General features: G+C 44.8%; 1 protein-coding gene across 1 annotated transcript in view; it reads left to right on the forward strand.

Moving 5' to 3' along the window:
- Positions 1 to 14,305, forward strand: part of Dock8 (dedicator of cytokinesis 8) — a 207,046-nt gene that overhangs the window by 179,319 nt on the left and 13,422 nt on the right. Inside the window, exons 38-43 of the mRNA XM_036209142.1 lie at positions 294 to 394; positions 1,437 to 1,629; positions 6,457 to 6,600; positions 8,016 to 8,147; positions 8,563 to 8,697; positions 9,940 to 10,029. Of these exons, the coding sequence (XP_036065035.1) occupies positions 294 to 394; positions 1,437 to 1,629; positions 6,457 to 6,600; positions 8,016 to 8,147; positions 8,563 to 8,697; positions 9,940 to 10,029 (795 nt within the window). The remainder of the gene's footprint in view (positions 1 to 293; positions 395 to 1,436; positions 1,630 to 6,456; positions 6,601 to 8,015; positions 8,148 to 8,562; positions 8,698 to 9,939; positions 10,030 to 14,305) is intronic.

Consider the following 14,305-nt stretch of genomic DNA (forward strand, 5'->3'; position numbering starts at 1 on the left):
GGTTCTCACAACCTGGCATCCCAGAGTAGAGTTCATACCTTTGCAGTTTCCGAATGACTGAAACTCATTCAAATTTTAAACTCAAGTTGTTGGAGAGGGAGATGGTGTAAAGAGGCGGGGCTGCTTCGTGGATCTCGGGGCCACATCACCTGGGGGCCTTGGATTTTACAGCTGAAGGTACCCCGAAGATGGGCTTGACTTCTGTCCACCCTGGATCTAGGCCTGTCTCTGAGCAGAGCCTTTCTCTGGACCACCCTGCACTTCATGAACTGCTTGCACTTGTTTATTTTTAGGTGGAGGAACTTCTTTGCAATCTGAACAGCATTTTATACGACACAGTGAAAATGAGGGAATTCCAGGAGGACCCCGAGATGCTCATGGACCTCATGTACAGGTAAACTCTCATGAGCAGATAGAAAGGACATTGTTGCTGGGCATGGTGGCACACGTGTTTAGAAGGGAGGGAGAAAGGGAGAGAAGGAGGGATGGAGGGAGGGAAGAAGGAAGGCAGAAAAGAAGGGCATTGTTTGCAAGTCTGAATATTTGTCTCAGTGGAGTTCCATCTTTTTCTTCTATCATTAAAATTTTTTTAATTTATATGGATGTTTTGTCTGTGTACCATGTGTGTGCCTGGTGGCCATGGAGGCCAGAAGACAGCATCAAGTCCCCTGGGGCTGGAATTATAGATGGTTATGAGCTACCATGTGGGTGTTGGGAAATCAGACCCAACATCCTCTAGAAGAACTGTCAGTGCTCTTGACCACTGAGCCATCTCTCAGTCCCCAGTAGGGCATTTTCTAATGTCATTACCTTAGGTAACCTGGGTAAAACAGTTGGGGAGGGTAACATCAAAAAATATATAAACACTAATGGAAAACTAGAGTTGGTTGATTCATAAATTCCCAGAAATATTGCCCTAACTTAAAACACAATGTTTATTTTAAAGACTATCGTCTGTCTAGGAAGAGAGAATAGAATTATTGGCTGCAACAGGAATTGTTTCCCACATGCCTCTGTTGCAATTGTATTCATAAACAAGAGACAGTTTAGAAGCCACACTTTACTGTACAGTAAATCCAGTAGTTTGGGGAGAAATTGCTTACAAAGGTAAATAGCTCTGTCCATCACAAAGGATAGTACTTTATCCTCTGTTACAACTTTGAAAGACAAGGAAGAAAATTGCCTGAGCTCCATGAAAAAGGATGTTTTATCAGAGTTGTTTTTTCCTCATAAGACTTCTACTAACTGTTCTGTCTTGGCATCCAGCATGCCCTAGTCACCTAGAGTTGGAGGAAATGTTTAATCTTTTCTCTTATTTTCTGAAATTGTAAACAAAAGTGTTAGGGGGAAATAAAGCTTATAAAAATCCAAGTGCCTTCCCTGTAAGATGGCGCCACAGAACAGCTGCCCACAAAGCTTTCTCCCTCTGTCTTCAGAATTGCCAAGAGCTACCAAGCATCTCCTGACCTGCGGCTGACCTGGCTCCAGAACATGGCAGAGAAGCACACCAAGAAGAAATGCTTCACGGAGGCTGCCATGTGCCTGGTGCACGCAGCCGCCTTGGTGGCCGAGTACCTGAGCATGCTGGAGGACCACAGCTACCTGCCCGTGGGCAGCGTCAGCTTTCAGGTGGGACAGCTTTTGTTAGGTCAGTGTCCAACCTGGGGAGGGGCGGCTTCCCCAGGGAGTACTTCCACAGTCACCAGAGGGAAAAACCAACGATGCTTCCACCATCAGTGTTGTCTGGGTTGCCACGGTTGAAAACCCACTGTGTTGAAATGTTATAACCGCCTCCTCTAATGACTTCACCATCTTTTAGAACACATTTATCACAGTAATGATACTTAGAGGCAACAAGAGCTTTGGGAGATATGCACAGACATTTTAGACACTTGGCCATCCCCATAAACCTGTGAAGCAGGTCGATTTCCATTTCACAGATGTAAGAAACAAGACAGCAATTCTTTTTAAGACCATTTAAATTCCTTCTGAAACATTTTATTTGGCTCATGTACTGGCAAGGAGGGAACTCTGGTGTAATGATTCTCTCATGCCACAATCCCTCAATCCTTTTCCCCAACTCTGGGATTCTACTCTTGTCCAAAATTAAGAATCAGATTGACCTGAGAGGGGAAAGAAACAGCTGAACAGATGCTTTCTGAGGGTAACCCGAAAGTTATCCACAACCAACAAGGGCAAAATGGGCCAGACTTAAAAGCTCAGATGGGACTGTGGTAGAGCGATTGCCTAGCAAGCGCAAGGCCCAGGGTTCGATCCTCAGCTCCACACACACACAAAAAAAGCTCAGATGGGGCTTCCCAGTGGCCACTTGGACCATTGTTAATATGCTACTTAGAGGGTAGAAAAGTCCCCAACGGAAAGAGTGTCATGAGAAGTTTCTTTTAATGAGATACAGTCTGTAGAGATGACCGTCGCTGCAGTATACAGACACCAGACTGCAGTCATGGACCATCTCCAGCCAGACTGAAGTTGGAGACAAGTGTTTGTATGGTTCCAATTGGAACTTCCACTGTGGCTAGATATGTGAAAGACTTTGTCTTCGCTATTGTTCTTCAACATAGTTTTGAGGTGCCTTGTAAAGGAGAAAGAAAAGACTGTCCTAAGTAGCTTTCCCAGGCTTAGAGAAGAAGACCCCGCAACTGTTGCTGGTGGAGCCCAGAGCTTCTGATTTCTGGAGGCCTCTTCATCTGCAAGCTGGGTTTTAGCTCAGGCCTCAGGTCATGGCTGCCTCCTCTTTTACAGTCCTCAGTAAGAAGAATATTTACACTGGGATTTCATTCTTGACAGATAATTTTAGTCTCAATTCAAAAATGTTTATTATAAAACCAGTTAAATTCTCACACATAAAAGTGAATAAGCAAGTTTTTAAAAATGTTTTAAGTGTGTCTGCTTCTTTTAAGCAGTTCATTTTGTCCACTTACTCATCACCTTGATGTTACAGCCTTCCTTCGGGCTCCTGCAAGATGCCTAGACCTGTCCCTTTCTATTGAGCGGGGTCATCCCTTTCTCAACTCATCTACTAAGCTGTTTCCTATGCCTTTTCCCAGTTGCTCCCTTTTAATCTGATATTTAATGCTTAAAATTAATTGAATTTTTGTTTTTACTTTTATGTTTAATAAGCTTTATTTTATCCTTATTTTACTTAGAATTTAGTTGACTTTCTTTTTCTGATATGTTCCAAGGGGAGATAAAATTGTTATTCCAGAACCCCTGGGGAAGTCTACATTATCCTTTCATGGGAGTATGCAGATTACTTTTCATATATTGTTATACATGCCTTCTTTGTTTGCTTATTTTGGTTTTGTTGTTGTTGTTATTGTTTTTATAGTATTGTTGTTGTTGTTATACAAGGTCTCATGATGTAGTCCTGGCTAGCCTGGTGTTTGCTAATCTGCCTGCCCCATACCACTAGAATTATGGGATTAAAGGCATGTGTCACCAGGCCAGGCTATCCATTCCGTCTTTTATGGAATATTCATTGCACATTTATCCTGTCCACCTGGACTTTATATTCTAGCCAGAGACTTCATATAACTAACTGTCCTGTTCCTTATTCTGTAACATGTAATGATAAATAGTCTAAAGGACACAAGATGCTGTGAGTATGTGTCGTGTGGCCCAGACTGAGGTCAGGGAAAGAGCAGAGACGTGAGGAGGAAGGTGGAAGGCACTGTGATGTGAGAGCTTAATGTACAGAACATGAAGAACCCGATGGACTTGGATACAGAACAGACCCCAGGCCATGCTGATGCCTGTGGGAGAATTCTTATCTCTCTCAAAAGACTCCTACGAAGTCAGTTTGGAAATGAGTGCTTGAAAGTGAGTGGAAACAAGCCCACAGTGATCTAGCGTGAAATAGAATTCATCAGCCTGTACGGGAATATTAGTCCTCAGTAGTACTTGCCAGTCTAGATCTTGGGACCCAAACTCATGTGACTTAGGGGTTGTCACCACCTCTTGTCCTGATCTTCTGTGGTGTGGGCATCATTCTTCAGAGGCCAAATTCCACACTGATGATGCTAGATCAAGATGCAAGACCAGGAGAAAAGAGAATCCCTCCTTCCTGAAAGTTGCAAAGAAAGTCTTAGTGCATCTTATCGCTTTTGACCAGGTCATGTGTTTATCCCTGAACCAATCATAATGGTCAAAATAGTAAGATGGTCTGACTATCTGTGCCAGGGTCAAAGGTCATACTGAACATTACCCGTGTTTTTTCTAAAAGAAAATGAAGGCTGGGTAGTGATGGCACACGCCTTTAATTCTAGCACTCAGGAGGCAGAGGCAGGCGGATCTCTGTAAAGGAAGTTCCAGGACAGCCAGGGCTGTTATACAAAGAAATCCTGTCTCAAAAAAACAACAAAACAAAAGAGAGAAGAAAATGAGGATACTTTATGTGACAGAAGAAGAAAGGAGTTCAGATAGTGTTAGCAGCAGGTATTCCCTACAACTGCTTGTTCTCCTTCTCCTCTCCCTCCCTCCTCCTTCCTCCCTGTCTCCCTCCCCCCCTCCTTCCTCACCCTCTCTCTTTCTTTGACAGATTCTCACTGGCCTTGAATTCACAGAGACCCCTCTACCTCACAAGCGCTGGCCTTCTAGGCATATGCCACCACGTCTGGCTCTCCTGCTGACCTCTTTCATGTCCTTTGTGTGCTCTGGTTTTTAATCGTGCTGTACTCCAATAAAATCAAACCTTTGGGAAAGGCTTGTCGAGTGGAGAGAGTGTTCAGGGGAAATAACTTGGAAGTCACTGAGGTCCACGCCACTGAGATCATTGGAATTCTATCCCTGGAGTGCAAGCAATACTGCTCTCACAAACGCAGATGTGGACGTGTTCTCAGATGCTGCTGTTATTTCGACCTCCCTCGCTCTGAAGCCGGGGATGTCTGCCCAGAATATTGTCCCCCGTGACTTACAGCTGTTGAGCTGCCTAGCTCATACCTCCTTCTCTACACGCAGGAAAATCACACACAGTTGCACTAGTGCCCGTGTCCTAAGTGACTAAATTCTCTCAGCTGAATGTCTTGTCCCTTCTGTTAGCAGCTCATCATCATAATCCAGATTTGGAAGAAAGAAAGGACTTCCAAAAACCTCTGTGTTTGCAAAACCACAGTCCAGTATAACTGTGAAGGGATGAAGGGATAGGCTATGACGACCGCCTCTCTTTAAGGAGTCCTAAAGGTGATTCTGATAGCCAAGTCAGAAGGCAGTCAGCATCTATTTCAAACAGTGCATCTGAGCAATTGGTAGTGGCTAACTGGAGCATTGTGCTGAGAGTTTTGAAGTATATCCGACTGCTGAGGGGGAAGAGTGTTGTCATCGTTGAGTTATGCCTGCTACGCACACAGCAGGAGGAAGGGGTGACCTGTGCGCTGTGTGCAGTTCCTGAACAATGGAGGTTTCTCATTTCTCCTCTGCACCAGTCTCCTTATTCCATAGCTGTAAGCCAAGAATGGCTCTTGGCCTATCAGAAACGGTAAAGTCACTGCCAGGATCAGAGCTCGGATGAGACAAACAGGGGTAGCTACAATACAAAATGTAAAAAGAAACTCACTCTCCAAATCCAGCAAGTCCCAAATCGGCAATTCCCTGACCCTGAACACGAGTGCTTCCTCGAGTTTTGTGCCCTGGGTTTCTCATTTCAGCCAGCCCACCCACAGACCTTGCATTCCCTGGCAAGAGGCTCCAATGTTTATAGTTTATATAAAGGAAGAACACATGGCAGCAAAATGTATGTGAGGCGTGCAACATTTCCTGAACTACATACAAGCTTCTGGCAGGACAGTGATGGCACATGCCTTTAATCCTAGCACTCAGGAGGCAGAGAAAGAAGGATCTCTGTGAGTTTGAGGCCAGCCTAGTGTACACAGTGAGTTCCAGGACAACCAGGGCTACACAGGGAACCCCTGTCTACAAAATAAAAATAAAAAATTAAAAAAAAGATGGAAGATGTCCTCGTTCATTACTTTCATATGTAATAATATGATTATTTTATCTCAGAGTCAAGACAAGCAGTAGCAGCACACTTTGGCAGAACTCCCGAAAGTCAAAGGTTCATGAGCTGGCAAAATGGAACTCCATTACCCACTCTCTGGCCTTGGGCTCTTAAAACCCCATGCCTTCCTTATATGCCCCTTAGAGTTATCTCACTCACAGTAAGGTTGTTTCAGCTAAACTGTTGTTACAATAAGGAAAGTATGCTTTCTAGAAATTCCTTCATGGTTAAAAATTGTGGAGTCTGATGACAAGTTTGTTGAGTGTGACCTTTCAGAATGAATGGCCACCAGAAGCTCATGTGGATGGAAGTGCGGCCTTGCCGTGATCGTCGCCCAGTGAAGGGTATAGAGCTGGCTTCTTTATCCTACAGTCTGTGTGGGTTTGTGGGCCCTTATTTGTCAGGACCCCTGTTCCCTGGGCTCATGCTGGGTTCTCTTACAGAGTATTTCTTCCAATGTGCTTGAGGAGTCTGCAGTCTCTGATGACACCTTGTCACCTGATGAGGATGGAGTGTGCTCTGGGCGCTACTTCACCGAGAGTGGCCTGGTGGGCCTCCTGGAGCAGGCTGCAGAGCTCTTCAGCACGGTCAGTGGCCTTCCTCACATTCACCCGGGCATGCACGACAGGGCTGGGCCTGGCTGGACGAGCCATGACTTTGATGTCCACAGATTGCATCAGCTCTCCGAGGGAGGAGATTTCACCGTGGACAGAGACTCTTATTCCCACTGCATGCTCACTGGCCAGGAGCAGTTTCACAGTGTTATTTCCATTTAATAGGGTGGCAGCTAAGCCACAGAGAGGTGAAACGGCTTGCCCAGGGTTACACAATCAGGGATGAGGCATAGTCTTACTCCTTCATTTTCCCTCACAGAAGAAGATAGGGGAGGAGCCTCTGAGGAGCAGGCAGGGATTCATGACATCTTCCCTCTGACACTCAACTGGTCTGCAAGACCTGTCCAGACTGAGGCAGCCCAGAGAGACAGGACAGCAGAAGCCAGAGAGCAATCCCTCAGTAGGCCAATCTAGATCTGATTCCTAATAAGAGAAAAAGCATAAAAACCTGACTGCAGTTCAGGTGGGGGTGGAACGCTACTCATAGATTTCCAGTTTAATCATTGCCCTCTCTCCCCAGAATTGAATACTTCATTTAGCCGACCCCATTCTGTTTTCCTGTCTGTATTATTTTTTAGTTTCTACTCTTCGCCTCCAAACTTCCTCCTTATACTTTCTGTGTATTTGAATTATTGTGTTTACTATCTTTATTTTCCTATCTTTGTTTTCTATTTTAGAAACCAGAAAATAGTTTTTAAAATAATTTTCAGTGATTGTACAAAACTAGCTTTTTTTTAAAAAAAGATTTATTTATTTAATATGTATACAGAAGAGGGTGCCAGATCTCATTGCAGATGGTTATGAGACACCATGTGGGTGCTGGGAATTGAACTCAGGACCTCTGGAAGAGGATTCAGTGCTCTCAACCTCTGAGCCATCTCTCCAGCCCCAAAACTAGCTTTTTTTTTTTATTACATTTTCCCATATACATATCATTGTACTTTGCTCATATTCTCTCTCTCTCTCTCTCTCTCTCTCTCTCTCTCACTCACACACACACACACACACACACACACACACACACACACACACATCCTTTAGTTTCCTGAAATCCTAGAAAATCAATTGGTTAGAACCCCATTAGCTCCCTTGAGGTCCTGCATCTGGTTAGAGGAGGGCCTCTGTTACGCTCAAAAGCCACAAGCCCACCTCTCTGAGCCCCTTATTACCTGTGCCATCTTCTCCCCTGTCTTCAGTTTGTGGAAAGCCACCTCCCTGGCTAGCATCACCATACAGGACTACTTAGCAAGGTGCCTGGTCTCCAAAGATGCCCAGACAGCTGTGGATTCTGTAAAGCACCGTGACGCTCTCCTGCATGCTGTTTGTGTACTTAACTCTGGTTCTTCTTCTTAAATTTCCAGTGCATTAAATAATCTCCTCTTTCCCAGGGAGGCTTGTATGAGACAGTTAATGAAGTCTACAAGCTGGTCATCCCCATCCTGGAAGCACATAGAGATTTCCGGAAACTGACCTCTACTCATGACAAACTGCAGAAAGCCTTTGACAACATCATCAACAAGGTAGCTGGGGATGAGCCTGGCCTGTAGGTTCTGTTAGCTGGTGTCAAGTGACCCTGCTGTAGAGATGCTCCACCATCTTCCTGGCTAAAGATGTCCCTTGAACTCATCAATGCTATAACTCTGAATCAAACAAGGAAGGTCTGGGAATATGTGACAGGTTGAGTTGCTTTATAGCTAGAAAATGTGAAAATTTTAAAAATTCAGTTCAATGAAGCCCCAGGAGTTTTTCATGGGATTTCTTTTGTAATCATTTCTGGGGTTTATTATGTAAATATTAAATCTGCTAAACAGAGGGGTTCCCCTTAATGTCAGCTGTGAGAATAAAATGTTTGCAGCCTAATAACAACCAATCCTTTTAGCTAAGTAGTTCACCAGTTCACACAGCTAAAGAGAGCTTCCCCTTCCTCTGTAACAGGACCACAAGAGGATGTTTGGAACTTACTTCCGAGTTGGTTTCTATGGATCCAGATTTGGGGATTTGGATGAGCAGGAATTTGTGTACAAGGAGCCGGCAATTACAAAGCTTCCTGAGATCTCACATAGGCTAGAGGTGAGAAAGCACTGCTGTATCCTTGACCTTGTACATTCCCCAAAACAAGGTAGGATGTATCATTTTTTTTAATGTGCTCATTTTCAACCTCTATATAAATTTTCTACATTGCATTTGTAGTATGAAGGTAGTAGGCAAGATTGTGAGCACCACAAGACTTGGACATTTTTCTCTTGAATCCTATGTTTGTTTTACAAAGTTTAAAATTTAAATCTTGGATAGTGATTTTCAAGACTGTATAAAATTCGTCAGCGTCCATGCTTACTTACAGCACCTCCCACATATTACCAATATGTACCAACAGGCATTGGTCATGGTGCTTTTGATATGAAGGTTTTCATCTTGATTTGGAAGCATTCTGACCAAATTCCAGAGTCATTCCCTTCCCCCCTCAGTGGTGAGGCTGTCCTTAAGTGTCCCTAAAGAACACATTCCACTCAGACACAAAGCAATTGGAAAGTAGCTATGGCCAGCCTCAGCTCCAACCTGGCAGCTACTCTGTGAAACAGAAAACATTTGTAGGTTCACAAAGGACAGAGCAAAAAGAAACAGCAGAGAGAAAAGTCAGGAAAACAGAAGCAGAAATTGAGAGGAACAAGGAAGAGCCTTCTCGGGCTGAGAGACCAGAATCCTGTGAAGAGCTGACGTTTAGCCAGAGATTCCCTGCATAGGCTGCCATGCTGTTACTTTGACTGTCTCCTCTTATGACTGTAAAGCTTAAAAACTTTGTGTTGCCCAATCGTTCCTTGTACTGCCAAATAAGGCGAGAGGAGTCAACTCTGAGAAGCTGTGGCCTGCCTAGTCAGGTTGGGTGGTTGCCCAAAGTCATTCACCTCATGACAAGGAAAACTAGCCATTGGTCCAGGCTCTAACTCCCTAATATTGTGTCCTCTGCTTAAAATTAGAAGCATGTATCTCGTCTCCTTTCATACTTGGCTTACCACATTGTGGGAATGTCCAGGGTACAAAATGCAAGAAGTAAATCGTGCCCTACCCATGGAGCTGCCTCCAGAAATATGATGACATTGGCTGAATTTGAGACCATGCATCTGTATTGTGGGGAGGCTTGGGTACTTGAGTGTGCTGAACATCTTATACTTTCATTTCTGTCTCAGGAAGTGCTTAAGTTTGCTTCTTAGCTCAGAGGGACCATCAATAATCAACAAATTCTGCCTTGTACTGGTTCCAAAGAGTTGCATGCTTTCCAAATGAATTTATATACTCTTGGCCTCTCTTCCCTAGGGATTTTATGGCCAATGTTTTGGTGCAGAGTTTGTGGAAGTGATAAAAGACTCTGCTCCTGTGGATAAAACCAAGTTGGATCCTAACAAGGTATGGAGAAAATATACTAAAAAACAACCACCAGACTCTACCCTGAAAACACGAAATGACCTTTTGTGTCCAGACTCTCCCAGTCCTTCAAATGCAACCATGTTTTGTTTTGTTTTGTTTTGTTTTGTTTTGTTTTGTTTTGTTTTGTTTTAGGGTGTGTGAGTGGGTACATGCTCGTGTGTATGGGGGTACACTCTCCCATACATGCCCACATGTGGAAGCTAGAGGTTAGCATCAAGTGACTTCCTCTATCATGTACCACCTTATTTGTTCTACCTGGAGTTCTACCCAGGATCTACCCATCTCTACCCCTTCCCCTACCCCCAGCACTGAGGATACACATGCGCAATGCAGTGCCCCACTTGGCCTTTTTGTTTCATTTTGTTTTTCAAGACAGGGTTTCTCTGTGTAGCCCTGGCTGTCCTGGAACTCGCTCAGTAGACCAGGCTGGCCTCAAACTCACAGAGATCCACCTGCCTCTGCCTCCTGAGCACCGGGATTAAAGGCATGTATCACCATGCCTGGCTCACACTTGGCTTTTTTTGTTTTGTTTTGTTGTTTTTGTTTTTGTTGTTTTCTTTGTTCGTTTGTTTTTTAGAGCCAGAGTTTCTTTTCTTTTTTTTATAAACTTTCATTTTTATTTTATAATTTAATTTAATTTTACATATGAGCCACAGATTCCCCTGTCCTCCCTCCTTCAGGGCGCCCCCCCCCCCCCCTGCTTTCCCCAGCCCACCCTTCATTCCCATCTCCTCCAGGGCAAGGACTCCCCTGGGGATTCAGCTCAGCCTGGAAGATTCAATCAAGGCAGGTCCAATCCCCTCCTCCCTTCACCCAGGCTGAGCAAAGTGTCCCAGCATAGGCCCCAGGTTCCAAACAGCCAGCTCATACACTAAGGACAGGTCCTAGTCCCACTGCCTGGGGGCCTCCCAAATAGTTCAAGTTAATCAACTGTCTCACTTATCCAGAGGTCCTGATCCAGTTGGGGGCTCCTCAGCTATTGATTCATAGTTCATGTGTTTCCACTAGTTTGGCTATTTGTCCCTGTGCTTTTTCCAATCATGGTCTCAACAATTCTCACACATATAATCCCTCCTCTTTCTCACCAATTGGACTCCTGGAGCTCCACCTGGGGCCTGGCTGAGGATCTCAGCATCCACTTCCATCAGTCATTGGATGAGAGTTCTACCACCACAGTTAGGGTGTTTGGCCATCCGATCACCAGAGTAGGTCAGTTTGGGCTTTCTCTCAACCATTGCCAGTAGTCTATTGTGGAAATATCTTTGTGGATTTCTGGGGACCTCTCTAGCACTTTGCTTCTTCCTATTCCTGTGGGGTCTTCATTTATCATGGTCTCTTTTTCCTTGTTCTCCCTCTCTGTTCTTGATCCAGCTGGGATCTCCTGCTCCCCTAAGCTCTCTTTCCCTTGACCCTTGCCCTTCATTAACCCCCCTCACATCCAGTTTGCTCATGTAGATCTCATCCATTTCTCTGTCATTTGGCGATCCCTGTGTCTTTCTTAGGGTCCTCTTTTCCAGGTGGCCTCCCTGGAGTTGTGAGTAGCAGTCTAGTCATCCTTTGTTTTATATCGAGTGCTGAGATTAAAGGCATGTACCACCACCACCTGGCTGCACTTGGCTTCTTATGTGGGTGCTGGGGACCTGAACACATGTTCTTATGCTTATACAGCAAGCATTTTACCCACTGAACCATCTCCTCAGCCCATTTAGGTTTTTTGAGACAGGATTTTGCTATGCAGTTCAAGCTGGCCTTGAATTTGATGTTCTACTGCCTCAACCTCCCTAGTGATAGGATTTGCAGGGCATGCACCATCATACCAGCCAGCAAACAAGCGTTCCCCCCACTCCAGGGTTTAATTACTGATTGATCAGGTCTTTTAAAAAAACATACGTAGACTGTGCTCAGGATGTAAAATGAATAACTTTTTAAACAGCTGGTCAGTGTTGAGGTGCATGTCTTTAAATCCAGCACTCAAGAAACAGAGGGAGGCAGATCTCTGTGAGTTCAAGGCCAGCCTGGTCTATAGAGTGAGTTCTAGGACTGCCAGGACTATACCAAGAACCCTGTCTCAGAACCACCCCCCCAAAAAAAAGCCTATTCAAAAACAAAAATTATAATAGGCCCTATTGTATTTAGGAATGGCGGGAAGAAGTCACACCATACAGCAGGTTTATGAGGGGAGGGGAGAGAAGGTACAGAGAAGGGGGCAGTCCCTGGGGACAGGAGCAGAGAAAGAGAAAGAGACAGGAGGTATACAAGGCACACCTTTTATAAGGAAAGGCAGTGAATGCACACAGGGGGTGCCCTTAGTGGCTGCAGCTAAGGATATATCCTGTCGGGACCCTGAGGGCAGGCCAGTACAGATGCCTGAATGCTAAGAGCTATTATTTATTAAACACCAGCTGTATGTTTAAATCATTTCCTGTCATCCTCCAGGAGCCCTTAGGAATAGGCTTGGCTGTTTTATTTTATAAGTAAGGAAATGGAGGCTTGGAAAAGTTGAACAACTTTCTAAGATGGTGTTAATGGAGCCACTGCTCCACCATGAGGTCTGATACCCAACCCACATTCTTCTTAATCACTGTGGCTCATTAGTGCCTTTCTATAAAATGTTTAAACTTTCAACTTAAAATGTGTTTTAAAATTCCAACTTCTGGGGTCTGGAGAGATGGTTCAGCAGTTTTTCCGAAGGACTTAAGACTGGTCCCCTGCACCCACAATAGGAGGCTCCCAACAGTCTGTGACTCCAGCCTCGTGGCATCCAGCTCCCTCTTCTGGCCTCCAAGGGTGCACGCACAATTGTGGCATACACAGACACATACACGTAGGTTGTGCATGTTGTCTAAAAGCTCCAGCAGCTTCTGACTGACAGTGTTTAGTGGCATCATTCTTTAGGTTTCAGGCATCCCTTAGCCATGAGTGGGATTGGTACAGTATTGGAGGAAGGATCAAGGGGTGTAGACTTCATTCCACACCAAGATGTTGCCCATCCCACCTCTAAGCTGACAGTGCTGTGTGATTCCGATACTGACAGCTCACATGTAACATGGGACTTCACCAGTTCAGGACTGCCTGTGTTTCAAACATGAGCTTCAAGTGCAGCTCCCATACATCTCACACCACCCATACTTCTCTCTGGCTACAAGTTTCGGAGTTCTCATGACACCCTTGGGCTAGAGAATTCACCAGGATAAGCGCAAGGACTCAAAACGGTACCATATTCTGATTGCAGTTATACTGTAAAGGATACACAGAGTGCAAGGTCAGGAGGAAGGGCGGTTTCTGCACCCTCTCCATGCGGGTCCCTGAGTTCTGTCTTCAGGATTGCAAAAAAGATGATACCAATAGGGAGGAATTGGCCAACTACAAGTTTTTCTCCATTTGTTGAAACACTCACTCATTTGAAAGACATTCCCCAGCTGAGGCCTGAAAGCAATCATTATGATAAGCATTGAACAGGAATGTTTGGAGTCCTTGGAAGATAGGACTGGCTGTGTGCCCACAGTAATCTGAGCACAGCCCAAGTGACCATCCCAATGTCAGGGCCTTTCCCCTCTTTTAAAATTCCCAGGGTAGGTTGTGAGCTTGGAATGAGAGTCCTAAGCCAGAGTCCCACCCAGATTTCATTATTCTAAAGCATGATTTACAGTGTGAGGTCACTAACCCACCCTTCCTCCTCTCTGGAAGGCTGTCTCAGCCTGCATTCATTGCTCATTTCCATTCTTCCTCATGTTTTTAAAGAACTCTTAGTCATTATCAAGCACTCTTTTCCACTGTGGGGTGTGTGTGTGTGTGTAATCCACTGGTATGCAGTTGAGTGCATTTTGACACACACATAACCACTACCTTGACAGTCAAGGTAGAAAACCATCCTGTCACTCTGAAATGTTTCCCCGGCTCTTCTGTCACCACACTCTACTTTCAGCCCTTAGTGGTCACCAAGCTAGAGTCCCAGGTCTGTATAGATTTTCCCCTCTGGAGCATGGACACATGGGAACACGCAGCCCTGTGGGGCTGACTTCTTTTCCTCAGCATACCACACTTAAGACTCACCGTGTTGGACTAGTTCCTTCCTTTTCGTGCTGAGTAGTAGTCACCATGTTGACGAATACACTTTGCTGGGATCTCCACTAGAGGGACATTTGGGCAGTTCCTAGTTGTTTGTTATGAACAGTGTTGCTCTGATTCGGGCTATTACTTTTCATTTTCTGGTTTTTTTTTTTTAATTTATTTATTACATACACAGTGATCTGTC

This window comes from Onychomys torridus, chromosome 1 (assembly GCF_903995425.1).
Source record: "Onychomys torridus chromosome 1, mOncTor1.1, whole genome shotgun sequence".
Taxonomy (NCBI): domain Eukaryota; kingdom Metazoa; phylum Chordata; class Mammalia; order Rodentia; family Cricetidae; genus Onychomys; species Onychomys torridus.